Consider the following 21,229-nt stretch of genomic DNA (forward strand, 5'->3'; position numbering starts at 1 on the left):
ATATATGCTCATTTCGTAACAGTAAGGCTATACGCATTTTTAAGGGTAAATCAATAATGATTTTTGGCACTTCAGTCATTGCAGGAATATTCTAGTGGTTTAAAGGGTCTTAATTTCGAGTGGTATTATACACACTTCAAATTCAAGCCAGGAACAGTTGATGGAAAAATGAGACAAATATAGGGTCCTCCGGCAGGAATCGAACCTAGGCTTTTGCGATGCCGGTACAATGCTCTTGCCACTGAGCTACAGAGGTAGCTGAAAAGAGCAAGCGTGGTTAATGTGCATAGATAGCTGGTAATGCCGGGAATAGGTGAAGGTAAATCAATAATGATTTTTGGCACTTCACTCGATGCAGGAATATTGTAGTGGTTTAAAGGGTCTTAATTTCGAGTGGTATTATACACACTTCAAATTCAAGCCAGGAACATGCAGTTGATGTAAAGGTGAGTCAACTATAGGTCTTCCGGCAGGAATCGAACCTAAGCTTTTGTGATGCCGGTGCAATGCTCTTGCCACTGAGCTAAATCATTATATGATTTACCCTCATCTATTCCCGGCATTACTATCATGTATACACATTAACCACGCTTGCTCTTGTCAGCTACATTACAATGCTAAATTACACTATATATATATATATATATGCTCATTTCGTAACAGTAAGGCTATACGCATTTTTAAGGGTAAATCAATAATGATTTTTGGCACTTCAGTCATTGCAGGAATATTCTAGTGGTTTAAAGGGTCTTAATTTCGAGTGGTATTATACACACTTCAAATTCAAGCCAGGAACAGTTGATGGAAAAATGAGACAAATATAGGGTCCTCCGGCAGGAATCGAACCTAGGCTTTTGCGATGCCGGTACAATGCTCTTGCCACTGAGCTACAGAGGTAGCTGAAAAGAGCAAGCGTGGTTAATGTGTATAGATAGCTGGTAATGCCGGGAATAGGTGAAGGTAAATCAATAATGATTTTTGGCACTTCACTCGATGCAGGAATATTGTAGTGGTTTAAAGGGTCTTAATTTCGAGTGGTATTATACACACTTCAAATTCAAGCCAGGAACATGCAGTTGATGTAAAGGTGAGTCAACTATAGGTCTTCCGGCAGGAATCGAACCTAAGCTTTTGTGATGCCGGTGCAATGCTCTTGCCACTGAGCTAAATCATTATATGATTTACCCTCATCTATTCCCGGCATTACTATCATGTATACACATTAACCACGCTTGCTCTTGTCAGCTACCTCTGTAGCTAAGTGGCAAGAGCATATTGCACCGGCATCGCAAAAGCGTAGGTTCGATTCCTGCCGGAGGACCTATAGTTGACTCACCTTTCTATCAGCGACTCCCGGCTTGAATTTGAAGTGTGTATAATACCACTCGAAATTAAGACCCTTTAAACCACTAGAATATTCACATTTTTAGTTATATAATGTTCCTGCCGGTTTGACTTCAAAGAATACACTTGCAGATTGCTTATGAAATCCTATGTTTCCAGCTAAGATTTTGGACGTTGGACGTTTCTGTAAGTAATGTGTGCATCCCTGAGTTTAAGACGAGTTGAAACTGGTGACTAGCAAACGTGCGATTGACGAAATTGAATTTTTGGTTCGCGTCACCGTATATGATGTTTTAAAACTGTTTTGAAATAGTATTTTTCACTCGGATGATCTAGAAAATAATTATACGAAGAAACATGCCTACGTAAGATAGAAAAATTTTGATGGATTTTGAAGTTTTTTAGAGTGTGCTTGAAGAGATAAATAAGTAGATTTTGTATTTTGAAGCACGGAGTGTTATGAACAGCTGCATGAGAACGACAAGACAATAATCATATCGATAACATCTTAAGAAATGTCTGTCAGACCGAGTTAGGCCGAGGTTAAACCGCGATCAGAACGAGATTTAATTTAGGTTAACGGCGGATTTTGTTAGGTTATTTCTTGGGAGTACTGTATAAACAAATATTTGACACCTCTTTGAATTTATTCTTCAATTTCGTTAAAATTGTTTTGATTGAGAAATAATTTATTTTTTACAGTCGCGGTAATAGGAGCGTAATCCGAAAAATATCGAGAATTGCATTTTCTCAAATTTATCAGTGGGCTTACGCATCCATTAAGTATTTGAAAAACTCCTTGAAAATCTCGTAACTTCCGGTCTCAAATTGACGAATCTTTAATCGTATTACATAATGAAATAAATCAATTCGAAACGGAAGTTAGGAGTTTTTCAAATATTTGATGAACTCCGTAAGGCAACTGATAAATTTGAGCAAATGAATTACTCGATATTTTTTGGAATGCTACTATTCTATGGTTGCCGGATTGTTGCAATATTCAATAGATATAAATACATATTTAGTAAAACCAAATATATGTTGAGCTGTTACATTTACATTCAATCAACCTATTATCAATTAAATTTCAAACACTTTTACATTTAATAATTGATAACTAAATTCAATTCAATACGTTCAATATATATTCAATAAATTCTGCACTCAGGCGTGCCAGCGGTCTACAAAGTAGTGGTGGAGTACTTTATTTAAATACCATATCTAATCATCGAATAAACAAAATGGCGGCAGAAACTATGCCAGGAGCTGGGCGCTTCAAGAAAAGCAGATACTCTTCACTGTCTGGAAGTTGGAACGCCGTAATCGAGGTATTTTGATAAAATCTTCATACTGATCATTATCGTAATTTAAGATGGCGGACAATGTGCAATGCCAGCCTGGAACCGCTAGTATAGCAGAAAGCGAAGTATCAACATGGCAGGATGTTCTGGAAACCACGGAGTCTATTCTAGCGGATCTTGAAACACTTTTAGAAGAGCGAAATTTAACTTATCATGAGGGAGCTTTGCGGCTGAATAGACTGGAAATAGCGGTCAGCGTCGTACGGTCTTTATCTGATCTTTTTAGCCCCACAACAAGCATACTGATTGTCAGTGACGATTTTTCTGCTTCACCAAGCTCAATCAACCCTGCCGAGTCTCAAAATATGCTCATTTTGCGAGAGTTATGCTATTTACTTAATGAAATTCACATTTTCGGGTCTCAAAAAGTTTTAGCAATGCAACGAAATACCGTAACATTACCTGTCATTGGTACACGGGAAGCAAATCAAGCGGGAAATGTAGGACGTCCGTCATTCATACTGCCCAAAGAAGTCATTGAAAACCTACGTGCTAGCGGTTTTTATAGCTGGAGTGAAATTGCCCGCATGCTTCAAGTATCGCGGTGGACAATATATAGGAGAGTACAAAAATTTGGTCTGCAAGCTAGATCTTGGCAGATTTTCTGAGATATCTAATGACCAATTAGATACCTTGATGCGTGAATATATCTCTCGACATGGTAATACCACAGGCGAGTCGTACCTCATTGGCTATATCAGATCTCTAAACATAAAAGTACAGAGGGACAGAATAAGAGAATCACTCACACGTGTGTACCCTAGAAATACGGCTATCAGGTGGGCCAGCGTTATTACTCGTAGGGTCTATAGTGTTCCTGGCCCCAATTCTTTGTGGCATATCGATGGGCACCACTCCCTTATTCGATGGAAATTTGTGGTACATGGTTGTATAGATGGATTTTCTAGACGTATCATTTACCTTTTTGCTACAGACAACAACTTTGCTTCAACTGTTGCCACCATCTTTCGTAATGCTACCCAAGAATTTGGTTGGCCTTCTCGTGTAAGGGGTGATCACGGCGGTGAAAACAATGAAGTCGCTGCACTTATGGTAGCAGTACGGGGGGACAATAGAGGGAGTTTTATTGCAGGTTCATCGACAAGGAACCAACGTATTGAACGCTTGTGGAGGAAGGTATTCCGATTTACAACATTTTTGTTTTATTATGTCTTTTATGCACTCGAGGACGCAGGTTACTTAGAATTAGAGAATGAAGTGCATATGTTTGTTTTACACTATGTGTTTTTACTAAGGATTAACTTTGCCTTACAAGAATTTGCAGGCGCATTTAACCTACGTCCCATGCGTACTGAGCGCAACTGGAGCCCAGATAAAATATGGAGCAATGGGATGATAAATCCCAATAATGAGATGCCAACAGCTGTTAGAGATTCTATGGCTGATGATGTGGAGCCAAACAATGTAGAGTTGTTTGGAATTGATCATGATGGTCCTTTACCCCTTGAAGAAACAAGTGATGTGATAGTTGAACCACCAATATGCCCTATATCACAGGAAAGGTTAATTGCATTGCAACAAATTGTGGACCCATCAAGGATGTCAGATACATATGGTGTTGATATTTACTTGGATGGTATTTCTGTAGTACAAGGTCAAAATGTTTTGTAAAAATACACAATAAAGCAACATTTAATAATAATAATGGTATCTTTAGTAAACAAAACATTGCAAGATGATAATATTCCTCCTCAATGTATACTGTATAGTTGTATAGCTTGTGCTTTATTACCTACTAAAATCCTCCATTTGGAATAAAAAAACACCCTAACCTATAAATATTCATCATATGCATAAACAACATCAATATTTTATATAGCATCTTCTACAGGGTGTCTCAAAAAAACGCAACCACTTAAATATGCAAGAACATTATTAATACAGCTCTAAAGCGCAATAGATAAGCACCTTTGGGAATTGAAAATGGCTCTTAATCCTTCAATGCTAAAAGTCATTTTAGCTGAACTATGGTGCAAACCCGAACAATATTAATATATTCTTGCATATTTAAGTGGTTGCGTTTTTTTGAGACACCCAGTATAACATTAAATTACCCATTGCTAATTGTTCTTGGTAGCAATTTTCCTACAACTAATCAACACAATAAAAAGTTCCAATAAAAGGTTCCAATGTTAATTAACACAATAAGAGGTTCCTTGTATAAAAGCTCCCTGAAATGACAGCAGAGCAGACTAGGCAATTGTGTATTTTTTGCCTGATGTTGGTAGCATTGCCCTGATTGCACATTCAAAATGAGAGTAATGAGAAAATCCAGAAGGAAGTTTTAGGTCCAAATACTGTCACCGTGAACTACTGAAATGCTGATTGACCCAGGCGTTAAGCATGATGTAGATGATTTTGAGCCAGTCACAAAACACAAGAAATTCATCAGATCAGAATTTGTGGCATTCTCTATAAATCGATATAACATCTGGACAACATTGTTGACTTGTTCATCAGTAGAAATAGGTGGTTTTAATAAACACTTGATGTATTCTGATGATAACTCATCACCATGGTGTACAAAGAATTGCTCAAACTTGTGAGGTGCTTTTTCTACTTCTCCAAGAAAACCAAGGATTGACAGACCTTTCCTGAGCTGGTCAACAATAGCCTTGTGCTGGAGTACAGTATCATGAATAATAAGGCATTGCATAATTTCATCCTTGTTTTTTTCCTGCGTTAACAGAGAAAATAATTTCTCATAAAAAAGCATGGTAGTGCCCTTATACTTCAGTAAGAGGTGCATTCTAGTGCACAAATACTTATTCTCAATAATCTGGTTTCTCCACTTTCTTGCATGAAACGTAAAAAATCATTGTCTTGCGCAATTTCATTTAGATCATCAACAGTAGTGTAGTGTTCGTGACGTAACGGTCACGTGGGGGACAACACATGGGAGTCGAGGAAACGAGAGGGAGAGGGTTTTGTAAAGGGAGTATTAAATAAAGCATAGAAAAGAATACTATAACTGGCGATGAGGATAATAAAAAAAAAAACAAAAAAAAAGAAGAAAAGAAACGTACTAGAGTCTAGCAAACACTCATACCAATGGCAATGGTCCTTGATTTACCGGCAATTCAGCCCTTTGTTGTATCTGACCCGAGCTCCTTGGCACAACGTTGGGAAAAATGGACGAAGTCACTAGATTATTATATTCGAGCTTCAGGTATCTCTGATCAAAAGCAGAAACGTGCTATCTTACTTCATTTAGCCGGTGCAGATGTACAAGAAATCTTTGAAACGTTGCCGGATACTGGCGAAGACTACAAAACTGCGCTCGAAAAACTGAATCAACATTTCAACCCGTGCAAAAATATAGCTTTCGAGCGACATGTTTTCCGACAAGCAACTCAACGCCCTGACGAATCCATAGATGCCTTTGTAACTCGCTTGAGAACCCTCGCCAGAACGTGCCAATTTAGTGAAAATCTCGATGAAATGCTTCGTCACCAAGTTATCGAAAGATGTGCTTCAAACACTCTTCGTCGTCGCTTACTGCGAGAACACGAACTAACGTTGGACAATTTGTTAGCTATAGCTCGTTCGTTCGAACTAGCCGACCGCCAGGCAGCAGAAATGGAACAAAAGTATGATTCATCGTCTCAACTCAATACAATTGCGCGACAGAGCTTTCATCAACAACAACGGCCGAATTCTATGAGGACGGAGGACAGTAATCCACAAAAACGTGCTTGTTATTGCTGTGGAAACGCAGGGCATCGTGCGAAAGATGCCCAATGTCCTGCACTTGGAAAAACCTGTCGAAATTGTGGCAAACTCGGTCATTTTGCTCGGGTCTGTCGTCAGACAAACGGCAAACCAAGGAACGATAGGGACAATGCTCGACTGCTCGAACAGTCCGAAGATGACTCTTCAGAAAATGAATGTTTGTTTACTCTTACTGCTCATAATGTTCAACAGCGCTCGGACAGGCTTCATACATTGGAACTCGAACACGTTCCTGTGCAAATGCTCATCGATTCGGGGGCTAGCTGTTAATGCGATCGATCTGGACACGTATCATCGTCTAAAAGCGCAAACAGGTGCCAAATTGATGCCTTCCAATCTTCGTATTTATGCATACGGTTCGCCGACCCCACTAAATATTTTGGGAACAATCACCGGTCGGATAAAGTGCAACTCTGCAGAAATCGTGGCAAAATTCGTAGTCGTGCACAACAAACATGCTGGTTGTCTCCTCGGAAAGCAAACTGCGACTCAGTTGGGACTCTTGCATATTGGACCTCAAGTATCCTCGGTCAATTGCGTTGTATCCTCCGAATCTCTTCGCCAAAAGTACCCTAGCGTCTTTGATGGAGTAGGAAAACTCACCAACTACCAGCAGGAAATTTCCATCAACCATGACATTAAACCTGTTGTCCAGCCCCCACGTCGCATTCCGTTCCATGTCCGAAAGCAAGTTTCAGCTAAACTCGAAGAGCTGGAAAGACTGGATATAATTGAGAAAGTTTGTGGCCCAACCCCCTGGGTCTCACCTCTGGTGGTCGTTCCAAAATCCAGTGGCGAAATCCGCGTCTGTGTAGACATGCGGCAAGTAAACACGGCTGTCATACGAGAGCGGTATCCGATTCCTACAATTGAAGAGAGCTTACAGGATTTAAATGGAGCTGCGGTATTTTCCAAGTTAGATCTGAAGTGGGGATATCATCAAATTGAACTGGACGAGAAATCCAGAGAACTGACCACCTTTACCACCCATGACGGCTTGTATAGGTACAAGCGTCTCCTTTTTGGTATATCTGCAGCTCCTGAAATCTATCAACATGCAATTCAACAAGTTTTACATGGGCTACCTGGAGTCAAAAACATTTCAGATGACATTATAGTTTTCGGAAAGGACAAAGCAGAACATGACAGAAATCTCCATGGTGTACTTGGTCGATTGCAAGAAAGAGGACTTACATTAAATAGTGAGAAGTGCCTGTTTAGTGCTCCTGAGATTACATTCTTTGGCTTTGACATCTCCGCTCGTGGCATTCGGCCGAACAACCAGTCAGTTGAAGCTACACGAAATGCTCCAACACCAAAAAACGCTTCCGAAGTTCGCAGTTTTCTGGGCCTAGCTAGTTTTTGTCGACGATTCATTCCAGATTTTTCCACCATTGCTTACCCCCTTTCCGAGCTAACCCGTAAGGAGGTGCCCTGGCACTGGACCGATATTCATCAGTCTTCATTTGACAAACTCAGGACAATACTAACAAGTGACTGTGTTATGGCCCACTATGACCCGGCCGCCCCTACCCAGCTACGTGTGGATGCTAGCCCTGTTGGTCTGGGGGCTATCTTGACCCAAACACAACAAGGTGTGGTCAGACCCATCGCCTATGCCAGTCGAACGCTCACAGTGGTGGAACGACGTTATTCTCAGACGGAACGTGAGGCCCTGGCAGTCGTCTGGGGCTGTGAAAAATTCCACTTGTACTTATATGGAACCACCTTTGCCCTGCTTACTGATCACAAACCGCTTGAGGTTATCTACAGCGCCACCTCCAAACCCCCAGCAAGAATAGAGCGCTGGGGATTACGCCTCCAGCCATACACATTCCATCTGCAGTATTCTCCTGGCGCCACCAATCCCGCTGACGTGTTGTCTCGTCTTCCTTTGTCGAGTGCCGCACACCGCGAACGAAATATTGCGGAAGAGTACGTTCATTACATCACCCGCAACGCGGTTCCCCAAGCAATGACCCTTACCCAACTTGAGCAGGCCACTGCAGAAGACCCTGTCCTACAGCAAGTCCACCTATCAGTTGTCTCAGGCAAATGGCAAAAGAGCCGGGAATCCGGACCCTATTTTAGCATTAAAGACGAAGTGACGGCGACAGGGTCCTTACTTCTTCGCGGATCGCGCATTGTTGTTCCAGAAAGTCTACGATCAGCCACACTCCAATTAGCACATGAAGGTCATCAAGGGATTGTTCGAACGAAACAACTCTTGCGAGAAAAAGTTTGGTGGCCTGGAATTGACAAAGACATTGAACATTTAATTCGTTCCTGTATCTCCTGTCAAGCCCAGTCCTCTCAGTCATGTCCAGAGCCACTTACTACGACAGAAATGCCTTCACGACCGTGGACCGTCTTACATGCCGATCTATGTGGCCCCTTCCCGACCGGTGAGTCGCTTCTGGTTGTGGTTGATTCGTGTACGCGCTGGCCAGAAGTTTTCATCTTGAAGAGCACAAATGCAGCAGTAATAATCAAACGCTTGAAGTCTTGCTTTGCGGTGCATGGCCTACCTGAGGAAATCGTTACAGACAATGGACCCCAGTTCGTGGCTGAGGAATTTGATTCATATCTTAGTGAGCACGGCATCAAACACCGTCGAGTAACACCTTACTGGCCGCAAGCCAATTCTGAGGTCGAAAGATTCAACCGCACACTAGAGAAAGCGATTCGCGCAGCACATACTGAAGGGAAAGATTGGAAAAGCGAGATTGACACCTTTTTACTTAACTACCGAGCGACAGCCCATTGCACTACTGGCAAATCGCCGGCCCTTCTACTGTTCGGACGAGAGATACGCACTAAACTCCCGTCGGGCGCAACCACCATTTCGTCGAATTCACAGATAAATGTTGACCCCACCATCCTTGAGCGTGATCGATGTCGGAAAGAAAAGATGAAGCAGTACGCGGATGAGAAAAGACACGCTGCACCTGCCAACATAAAGAGGGGCGACAAAGTTCTTCTCAAACAAGAACGAAAGAATAAATTGTCAACAAGATATGACCCAGACCCATACACAGTGGTTGGAACAAAAGGAACAATTTTACTTCTAAAGAGACGAGGCGAGCCTGAGATAATGAGGAATTCGTCAGTAGTTCGCAAAATACCATCCGAAGATGGAATTGGGTGCCCAGTAGAAGCTGACAAATGTCTATTTAAGCTATGGACAGTAGTTAAGCATGTTCACGTAAAAGAGGGATGTAGTGTTCGTGACGTAACGGTCACGTGGGGGACAACACATGGGAGTCGAGGAAGCGAGAGGGAGAGGGTTTTGTAAAGGGAGTATTAAATAAAGCATAGAAAAGAATACTATAAGTAGCACTTTTAATCTAGAATTATAGTTGAAGAGACATGCATATATGCAAGTTTCTGTTATAGTAAATAACTTCCCTTTCAAAAATAATGGCATATGCCAGAATGAATATGGTCAAATAACTTTTCACAGGGTGTATATCTCAAGATGATTATTACATTTCTTAATAGTTTCAAATAATTAGAAAGATTTTCATTTAAGGGGTTATATATCTAATTACAGTGGCTTTGCTCAGCTTTAAAATACATCAGCAAAAGGATTAGGTTTGGTAATTTTGGATGTCAAAAACAGTTAGGGCTGGTAAACCAGAAACCTGCAGTTTTCTGCTATAACAAATCATGGTGTTTTTATGGCAGAGAATAGGCATGAAGAGTATTAAGAATTACTCAAGTAGCACCAAATGGCTATTGCATAAGAGATCCTCCAGTGCACACATGTGCAACTTATCCATAAAAACAATATGACTTAAATAAGCCATTCCTTTTTTCTTCCCATTTAATTTTGACAAAACAATTTTGAATCATGGGAAACAAGAATTTGAAAGGTTTCAAAGTATTTGTGGTTTTTTTGAACATCTTACCCTTTCAATAAAACAAGAAAGTTCACCATCACCAATATCAAGACACGAAGCTCGAGCAACAGCTTCAGACACATCCCCTGTTGCTGTACACCATTAAATACTAGGAGCAAGGAATGGGAAACCAGGCTCACCTTGTACTAAGCTATGAGCTATCATCTTTCCAAACACTTCAAATATTCCAGTCAAGACATGTTCACTGCTGTAAATTGGAGTAAGCCTTTGATGGGGGCCTCTAAATAAATGTAGGTAATATTTTCCACTCGCAACTTCAGTAAATAGGTCAGTAAATGCTTGACGTAGGACACCTCCAGTATCTATTGCCGGTTCTCCTCTTATTTGTACTTTCAATGGCATCAAAGCATCAAATTCAGGGCTCTTGTAGAAATGAAAGAAATCCATTACTAAGTCCTCTTTGTCAACTTTCAGCTTAACTGATTCCGTGTATGGCTTCATAGACTTCTTTAGTTGATTCAATACATCTGATGCAGTTCCCATTTGTTTCTCCCCTATATCACAACATGCAAAATAGCATAATCAAAAGTGATATTTGCCAGGAAAAAACACAGAGTTTAATAATTCCACACACAGATGAATATACCTAATTCAAAACTATTATATGTGTAATTGAACTGTGTTGAAAAGTGTGAGTAGCATGTCAATAAAAAATAAAAACAAAGGCCTTTTGCAGTACATACAAAGGCTATTAATGTTTCAGTTTTCTTGAGTACAAACATTGTAGTATGTTTTTAATTAAAAATATATATAACCTATACCATTGATATTGCCATTTTCTCCCAAAATGTCATTGATTGTGTCTTGTAGGGTAATGTTATTTCCTCTCATTTGGCGAAGATATTGCTCACTTCTTGCTGGAAACATTGTTTGTAGAGCCTCAATATCTTCCTCATCATCAAAATTAACCTGATCATGATTTGATGTAGATGGTTGATCACTGGTTAGATCAATCTGTTCACAACCAACTGAAGATGGTTCACCAAGATCAATTTGTTGGTGATGTGATGTAAAATGCTGTCCAGGTTAATTTCTATTCTTTCAGATACACTATTGTCTTGTGCATTTGAAAACACTGGATTGCTTGCAATATTATAGATACACCCTGGGGTGCTAATGATGACATTAAAGAACTCTGAGGCTTTTCTAATCGGACGTATAACTTTCCTTGACCCTTGATTGCTTTAACTTTGGGATAGTCCCATTTGTGACCATCTTTGCATGCTGGGGTATAGAAACAATCTTTCTTGAAACTTTAACAAGAGAAAAATCATTTTCTTTTAAATTGCTTAGTCTGGATCTAAAAACATCAACCAGTTTAGATCTTATTGCATCCTCTTTGTCATTGGTCATCAGATCAACTGTTCCGGTAAACAAAACATCATCCTTCCCAATACTGTAGTCAGGTAAAATTTTAGGTATGTTTCCTTCATGATCAGCAAGGTCATCATGATCAGCATAATCAAAAACAGTCACTTCCATAGTTTTAAACTCAGGCATTTTCATTTTTGATCCATATAGATGCCCTAATCTTCGTCTTTTTGGCTGCAAACTTAACGCTCTGCCTACAGTGTTTCCAACAGATCGAGCATTGGTTCGCAGAAGATCACGAGCTCTGCCAATGATACCAGAAATCCCATTGGATGTACCAACTGCCAATGCACTTGTACTTGACATACCAGCTGGTGGTCTAATTGTACTTGGTAATACTGTTGTGGATGCTGTTGCATAGAAAAATTTTTTTTAAATTTTGTTTTAATGATATATATTGACACTGTTTACATTTTTTTTCAATGTCTTTTTGTAATATAGGAATAAAGTCAATTAATATATAATACTGCTTTAGATATTTTATCCATTAATAGAACAATCAATTATATATGTTTTCGAACCATGCTGGTTTATATTTCATGAATCTCCCTTGTAAAATCTATGATTTAAATTTTTGACACCTTCCCTCTCCAATAGCTCAGATTTTAATTGATGCAATGACCCCACTATCTATATTTGAAAAAGATGTGCAATGCTGCTGGTTGTAAAATTTAACCAACAAATGACAGAGCTCTAACTCCAAGACAGTGTGACCAGATATTTTCAGCAGTTATTACCAACTTTGTGTTCAAATTTTCTAAATCAGAAAATAATTTTACCAAATTGCCCCCTTCCATTTCCTGGTGGATAGGAATACCTACTGAATTTTTAAAAACAATAATGACGTCATGGAGCAAGATTAACCTGAAAACCCAATAATTTCAAGGCGCTGTCACAAATATCAAATATGGCGGGTTTTTGCAACATTTTTGCATCTTAAATTCTTGATAGAAACTTTCCAAATTTGGCAGAATTTTGCCAAAAGTAAAAAAAATTACTGAATCTGGTCACACTGGTCCAAGATCAAAGTATCCCCAATCTTATTCCTAAATACCCCAAGAAGGTATGTACCAAAACCGCCTAAAATCGTTGAGCCGTAAAAACGGTTTAATTGATTACTGCGATATTGCTTACAATATAAACAACAACAAAAAAACTTCACTTACCCTCACTACTATTACTCCTACCACTCTGAACCGCTGATAATACTCTTTGAATTCCCCTTTCCACAGCGTCTTCGATCTCCTTTAGTGTATACCCTTCGTTTATTCCCGCAATTTTGATTCTGCATGGTGTTTTAAAACTATTCTAATATAACGTTTATCCCAACTACTTTGTAGACCGCTGGCACGCCGGAGTGCAGAATTTATTGAATATATATTGAATGTATTGAATTGAATAAAAGTAATCAATTATTGAATGTGAAAGTGCAGAATTTATTGAATATGTATTGAACGTATTGAATTGAATATAGTTATCAATTATTAAATGTAAAAGTGTTTGAAATTGAATTGATAATAGGTTGATTGAATATAAATGTAACAGTTCAACATATATTTGGTTTTACTAAATATGTATTTATATCTATTGAATATTGCAACAATCCGGCAACCATACTATTCCCGAATCCCGAGACTGTAAATTAACGTAAATCTGCTTAAAAAGGAATAGAAATTTCGCTAAATTACTGAAACCGGCATTAATTGCAGCATTTCACACTATTCGTAGCACCATTTGAAAGCTCGAGAGTCGACTGAATTGTACATGATATAGGATTTTCCTTTGTATGATATACGACTGCAAAGTCGATAATTTAGCAGAAACTAGAATACTATAACACTTCACTGTTTGAAATATATGTCAATTGCCTCAAGCGAGGGGATTTTGCTTGATTGCATGCAAAACTATTTCCAGTTAGCAAATAAATCAAACATAGCCCGAAATTCAGGACATTATTTACCATAAAAGTTCAAAATGCTGGGATTCGCAATCGAAGATGGCTGCCTTGTAAATAGAATTATAAAAGGCACAAGAAAACATTTGAAATTAAAGCGCGACTTCGGCTTACATATTGAAGTCGCGGAGCTCGATTTAGGACGGGCAGAAACTCAGTACATTTATAACAATTTTCGACAAATCGTTTCAATATTCTTATTTTCTTCTCGTTCTCGCTCGACCGGCTGTGATGAATATGCTTTTTTTATATTATATTTTCAAGAAAATATTATTATATTTTGAAGAAGATACAAAGCGAAGCTTGTAAACAAACCGTTACCTAAAACTTTATATATTTGTAATTGTAGGACAAGCGAGAAAGTAGCGTCTGTATAGCGACGACGAGTAGCATCGCCATCTCGGGTCTCATTCCACAAATCAATTTTTGAAGCATTCCTTTCACAATAATATTGCTTTTTTCTAGAAGCCTTATCTTCATCACTCGCAATTCCAGCCTCTTTGCCTTGCGACATAAAATAAAATAATTGTGCTCCCGAACTGGATGTAGATGTAGATGTAGAGATTTAATGAATTCTCCCTGAAAGGGTTTTTCAGAAATTATTTAAAAAAACAACGCGTATCATTAACATATCATTAAAATATCGCATATCATTAACATTCCAAAAATTGTCCCCCACTAATGGAATGTGTTGCTGCGCGGAATATATGCGCAGAACGGGCTTTATTTGATCTTTAACAGGTTCCCCAGTAATGTCATTTCGCAACTTGCTAACCATTATATTTGAAGGAGCTAACGAGTTGCTGAAGTGACATTACGGGGAACTTGTTTAAGGAAGATAAAATTAGGACAAAAATATCATAAAAGTATTCTGCCCATCTTAAATCGATCTCCGCAATATTTAAGATAGAAATTGCTTTGATTTCAATTTTTTGATTACAACTAGGCAGCCATCTTTGATTGCTTATGAACTTTTATGTTAATTAATGTCCTAAATTTCTGGTTATGATGAGCCGATAGCTGATCTTGTCGTAAGCAAATATAATCATATTATTTAAAAGTGAAGTAAACATCACCCGATATGAGGCCTAACCTTTCCTGATGTGAGGACTTAACGTCGAATGTTGCATGTTTTTTGAATATTTATGACTGCAGTTGACCTTATGTGTTAATTACCAAAAGCGTCATTTCACATTTCATGAAAAACCTGCTTACAAATGAGTTAGATTGCAAGATGACAATTAAGTTGCTGACGTTCTCATTAGAATACAATTTAAACTTTTTGTTTTAGCCGATGAGCAAGTTAGTGATTATCTATTTTTATTGTGTTTTCTCTAAAATTTCACGAACGCGCGCACATGCAAGTACCACTGAACGTGCGACGACGTCCATGCGATAAAATTTCGAAGACTTTGGATTCCGATATGTTTTGTCACAATACCTCAGTAAAATTCCTAATATTCGAACGGAATTAGTACCCTCGCCACGCCTTCTGGTGGGTTATGCTCCCCGCCCCTTGCTCGTACCTAGCTCTCCTTGAGCGGATACAATACGTACTTCCAGGATGAAAAAACCGCCTGAGAAAACTTGCATTATCCGGTTTAAATCGGTCGTAATCAATCATTTCAACCCTTGGAGGACATGGAGGTAACTCGTCTAAAATAATAGTACATAATATAAAATTATCCGATCGTAAATTGTCATTCATTCGTGTAGAATGAGTTTTTGTAATAAAGAACGTACTGGAAAAGGGAAACAACAGGGATAATGAAAGCATTCCATTTTGCACAAACAATTGCAAAGAAGTAAGTATAATAGAAATAGCTAACCTGTGCATCCAAACTGCTACTGCAACAGGTAATTAATATATGTAATTAAGGTATAAAAATATGCTAAATTTAAAACTTATTCGATTATACAATCGCAATCTCCACTTGCACTCTTTACAAATTAAGCCCTATAACATTGTCGAGATTATAGAATCCTCGAAATTAACAATAATTGACATTTACCATTCCAAAGTAAAGAGTTCGGATTTCCACTCTCGCGGAAGCTCCATATTGTGCAGATCTGTTTCGTAAACATATATACCAACATTGCTAAGCAACACAGCGATAGGTAGCGGCCTAATGGTTGTGGGTGAATCCTGCAACGCCACTGACGGCCGCAGCCGCTGTGATACCTAAATCAAGTTCCCAGTCTAGCATCTGCTCGACATATTAATTCGCGGAAATATCTATTTTCACGCTTGAATTAGACACCTTCAAAACGCCAAATCGCTAACAAAATTTGTGCTTTAACTGCTATTTCGCTAAATTGCAAACGTTCTACATAAAACGCGTGATGTTCAACAGTAATGTAAAAAAGCAACAGAGTATTTCTGATGTATTTAGAAAAGCAGCAAATTCAGCTTTGCCGTATGTGATTCACGTTCGCCGTATAAAATTTAATGCTTGAACGGCTGAGGGTGTATGCCGTTGTAACTTATACACTTCATACCTCGCAATCTTTTATTTTCTTTCCTGTTTTGATATCCGTGCCAAGTTCTGCAGTAGACCTCACTTGCCAGCAACGAAGTTATTAGAAATGGTGAACTAAAGATTCTTGAAGCAAACTTGAAAAATTTCCCCAGAAATCGTTTTTTTCTCTTTGACGATGCGGTTATACTGACGATTGCAATCTCGGATCCTGCATTTGAATTTCTTCGTTTTCGTCTTCCTCTGAAAGAAAATACAAGATTTAATTGCAAATATTATGATTGTGATTAAAATTCTTGAAATTCGTGAAAAAGTCGTGAAAATTCATATAAACGAAAGTGAGAATTCGGAGTAATGTATAGAAAATCCGTGCGGTTACTACATTTTTTTTAACATTTGCTACTCATTGTGTATGGGTTGTAAAAGGAATATTCCCCTGAAGCACCAAGTTTTCAAGGTAGTATTATTTTCCATAATTTCAGACGCGAAAGTCGACTAAAAAAACCCGCGCCGTCTATATAAATTTGTTTTAGAAATATCGGTATTATTATTAGGATGAACAATATTAAAGTGGCTCTCCACAGCTATGCATGGTACAGTTTAAAAAATTAATCAGAGGTCATCTTCCTAAGCCGCACGTGGAATTTTGGCAACACGCTAAAACGTTTGAAGCTTGGAGATTTGTTTTTGCGGCTTGATCTGCGACGAAAAATGCCATTTTCCTAATCAAAATGGCATACTTTCAAATTCAAAGAGTACGTCATACTGTTGTATTAATATTTTTAAACGATAGATCATTATTTCATGCTCAGAATACATAAAATGTGAAACTAACAATTATTAAAAATATCAGGAACTAAAAATCTCACGCAGTTCGTGTTCTTCACGCATTATGATTTACGCACTAATTTATCACCCGATATTTGGCAGGTAAGCCGCTTAAACCTCCTTTCCTCGCGTCGCCTTCGATTATTTTTTCCCCAATTCTATACGTTTGACCAGTATGGCTCAAGATCTCAAGAAATTAATGTTCCATGAGAAGAACTCATTGTCATGCATGACGAAACGTGAATATCTCAATACCTGCCATGCAGGGTTTTTATTTTTAAAAATTGTAACGGGTGTCCCTGAAAAAAGTACTCCAGTTTGATTCATAATAGCTTCTAAATTAGCAAAGCTATTAAACTGAAATAACTTTCACTAGATAGAGGGAAAACTAACCTAGATTTTGATATATTACAGTTGTGTTTTAATAAAAAAAATACGGAGATATCAATGTTCAAAATTGGTAGCATATTTCTGGATGTGTCTAAATTATGCAAAAAACGCCGTATCAAATATTAATCAAGCTTTTCTCAACGGAAACATGCACTATTAGCAGTAAATAAATGACACTTGACAAATTGTTTATTATGAAACGAAGTGTTATTAGTTACAGAAAACAAGGAAGATTTATTCGTTCGGAATCGCGTGTCTCACAACACGAATGCACTGCCTAGCCCGTGAGACCATTGCGTCGAAGAAGTCATGGATCATTCGTTGTTCTAGTTTACGGCATGCTGTTACGATTGAGTTGCGAAGCTCTTCTAAATTCTGCAGTTGTTGATCGTGTGGTACATTCCAAATTTGCTGCTTAAGGTATCCCCAAAGAAAAAACTCGCATATTGCCATGTCTGGAGAGCGAGGGGGCCATGGCCAATCCCCACGTTTGCTCATCAGTCGCATTGCATTACTGGTATGGGCAGGAGCTCCATCTTTTTGCCACCACATGTTATTCTTATCAGTGTTATGAACGTGTAAGTCCCTCTGTATAACATGGTAACGTATAATACGTAAATATTCTCTTGTATCGAGGTTTCTCTCTGAAAAATGTGGACCAAGAACAATGCCTACTCGAGTAAGACCAACCCATACCATCACCTGATCGGCACCTTGAGCAAATTCAACGTAATGGTTTCCGGGATGTCCGTTTCCATTGGGTGCATACTTCATAATATTTATCGTATTTACTTCTGAGTTTAAACTAAAGACTGCTTCGTCAGATAAAATCAACTCATCAAGAAATTGCGGGTTCTGTTCAACTGTATCGACGAGTCGGTTACAAAATGCCATTCGTTGTAAAGGATCACCTTCCCTTAACTTCTGCCGTTTAATCATAACGTATGGGTGGAATTTAATGTCTAATTTAACAATTCGTTGAAATGAACTTCGACTTAACCCTAGCCCGTTTCGTCGTGAAGATCTTTTTCCATGTTGCGATAAAGACTGGCGTACAAGTTCGATATTCTCTGGCGTCCTTGAGCTTCTTTGTCGACCACTTCGACCTTTATTTAAATTGTGGCATGTCGCTTCTCGCAGAAACTTCCGATATGTTGTGCTGATTGTTCGTTTCGTTGGAGCAGGAATATTCTAACTTCTGCCGCATTCTGAGACCTTGCATGCTCAAAACACATCCATACTCTTTGATCTTTGCTTAATCTTGGGATGTTCAGGATTAACTCAAAATAAAACACATTCAAACTATAGTTCCATAAGGCACAACATACAATTCCCCAGGGACATCCAACATTTTTCGAACAAAACGTAACGAAAACTGCATGTAGCGCTGATATTGTTATATGTGTAATTGCAAAAAGGCTGTATTATTTTCTTCATTAAATAATAATACTTCGTTTGATAATAAACAATTTGTCAAGTATCATTTATTTACTGCTAATAGTGCATGTTTGGTTGAGAAAAGCTTGATTAATATTTGATACGGCGTTTTTTGCATAATTTAAACACATCCAGAAATATGCTACCAATTTTGAACATTGATATCTCCTTAAATTTTTAATTAAAATGCTACGGTAATATATCAAAATCTAAGTTAGTCTTCCTTCTATCTAGTGAAAGTTATTTCAGTTTAATAGACTAGCTAGTTTAAAAGCTTTTATGAATCAAACCGGAGTACTTTTTTTTCTGGGACAACCGGTATATAAAATTTATATTGTATTATGGCACAAACAGTTATAAAAACATTGTATTGCGCATTAATATGTTTTGATTCAAGCATGGATTATAAAAATAGATGTGATACATCAAAACGTATGCAAATAACTTTCAGTGTAACCCAGTGTCCTCTAAAAAGACTGGAGACGACAACTTGCAATTGGGCGCCATCTTTGAAGCCAACACTGATGACCGCCATGAAAGCCAACAGTTCAAAATGATGAGGATTACTTTCGTCTATCCAGAAATGGTAAATTTGTTGTGATGTGGTCCAATGAAAAAGGTACATTTATGGCAATTTTTTTCAAAAAAATATGATTTTTACGGAATTTCTCACTCCTGGACACTCTCCCGAGTTTTTTTAAAGGCGTGTTAGGCTCGCGCGGCTCCTCGTCTTAATCAGCAAATTATATATTCAAATCGACTTCATTCAATGACAGGACTTGATTGTGGAGTTACTGGTGTAACTTCGCAGGGCAGGCTTTTCTACCATGATGGTCATGTGATTCTTTTCCGGGAGTTTCCCCCGTGTGTGGTGTTGGTTTCGAAACGGAAGGTCGTTCAAGTTGTTATTTTGTAAAAGACTTTCTGGCAAAAACAAGTTGTTATTTTCCGTTACAGCGCAAAGATTTACATCAAATGCGTAAATTTGGTTAGCAAATGCGCATTGCGGCCTTGCCTTGCCTATAGCCACGCTTTGTCCGTCACAAAAACACACCGCGTTTCTATGTTTTGAAATCCCGTTCATTCCACACAAAAACAGCCTACCTATAGCTGAGGTTATTCATTATACGCTGAATCTCGAATGTGGACGCTTGCAAGAAAGCAAAGGTTTATGCTACAATTCTATTCGCATTGCGAGACAAAAAATTCTATCTTTATTCTACCTCAATCAAAGCTATATCTACGCGCATGATAGTTAAAGTTGGTGCGTCTGCAAACCAAAATAAGTAAACAGATAATACGTTGTTTCAGTTAGCAATTGTCGCGCTAAGTGTTTCGATAAGCGCTGCTAAAATCGGTTTATTTGTTATATTGCATGCTAATTCTTAGTTTAATAAGTATATCTCATTTATGTCAATTATCAAGTATACTCGTATTAATTTCATGTGATAGGTTACTATAGTTTGTCTGCTTATCATATTTTAGTTCGAAACGATGCAATATATTCTCAATCGACTTATTCGACCCAAACCTGTATATATCCTGTTAATAAATTATCAAAATCCCTACGTCGAGTTCGTTTCATTCTACGCACCGCGTCTACCCCTGTAGATTTGTTGGGAACTCGTTGACATTGAATTTCTGTCCCAATGAAGCTACATGCGGGATGGGTGGAACACAAGTGTAGCGCATCATACGTCAGTTTCAGTTTAAAAAAGTGTTTCTAACGAGTGAAGATCGAGCGCATAACTGCCTTTTCGATGAAATAGCGGAAAAATATTTTATATGCTAATACTAACCAAAGCAAGCTATTTGTTTAGAACATTTTTTTGGCTCGGATGTGCTGGCGGTTCTCTAACAGGTTATGAGAAATTGCTAATATCAGTTTCTACCGTTGCTGTTTTACTGCAAGGAATCATTACCAGGAATCTTTGTTCAACGTCCCATCAGTGAAATGTGAAAAAAACCTGTGTCGTTATTGTTATTTAACCAAAAACCATTTCCGGCAGGAAATTTGATATAACACAAGAAAAAACATCATCCGAAAAATAACATGTGGTAAAATCAAGATAGGAGCTATAGGCAGCAAGACAATAATTTTAAGCTGATATTTCCACTTTATAATTATTTCAAAGTTATTGTCAAACCAGAATAAACTATATTTACTAGCTTGCTATCATAGTATACACAAAGAGAGCAAAAGAGATGACGACGTACGTCATAGCGTGACAATATACTGTATTAACAACTCATGCTTATGGTTTATGTAAAGTGCGCGAGTTAGACCGTTATTTAGCACTGGCCTTCTTTATGTAATCTATAAAGCTTCAAAGAATAGCAGAAGGTAAATAATGGTCTAAAAGCATCAAAAGAACTCGCGATCTTTACATG

General features: G+C 38.3%; 1 protein-coding gene across 1 annotated transcript in view; it reads right to left on the reverse strand.

Annotated features, from left to right (window-relative positions):
• LOC114538970 (sushi domain-containing protein 2-like) overlaps nucleotides 1-21,229 on the reverse strand; it is a 64,127-nt gene that overhangs the window by 24,576 nt on the left and 18,322 nt on the right. Inside the window, exons 8-9 of the mRNA XM_028559812.1 lie at nucleotides 16,206-16,426; nucleotides 15,233-15,362 (exon numbers count right to left, since the gene is read on the reverse strand). Of these exons, the coding sequence (XP_028415613.1) occupies nucleotides 15,233-15,362; nucleotides 16,206-16,426 (351 nt within the window). The remainder of the gene's footprint in view (nucleotides 1-15,232; nucleotides 15,363-16,205; nucleotides 16,427-21,229) is intronic.

The sequence above is a fragment of the Dendronephthya gigantea genome, unplaced genomic scaffold (assembly GCF_004324835.1).
Source record: "Dendronephthya gigantea isolate DGI-Jeju-01 unplaced genomic scaffold, DenGig_1.0 000192F, whole genome shotgun sequence".
Lineage (NCBI taxonomy): Eukaryota > Metazoa > Cnidaria > Anthozoa > Malacalcyonacea > Nephtheidae > Dendronephthya > Dendronephthya gigantea.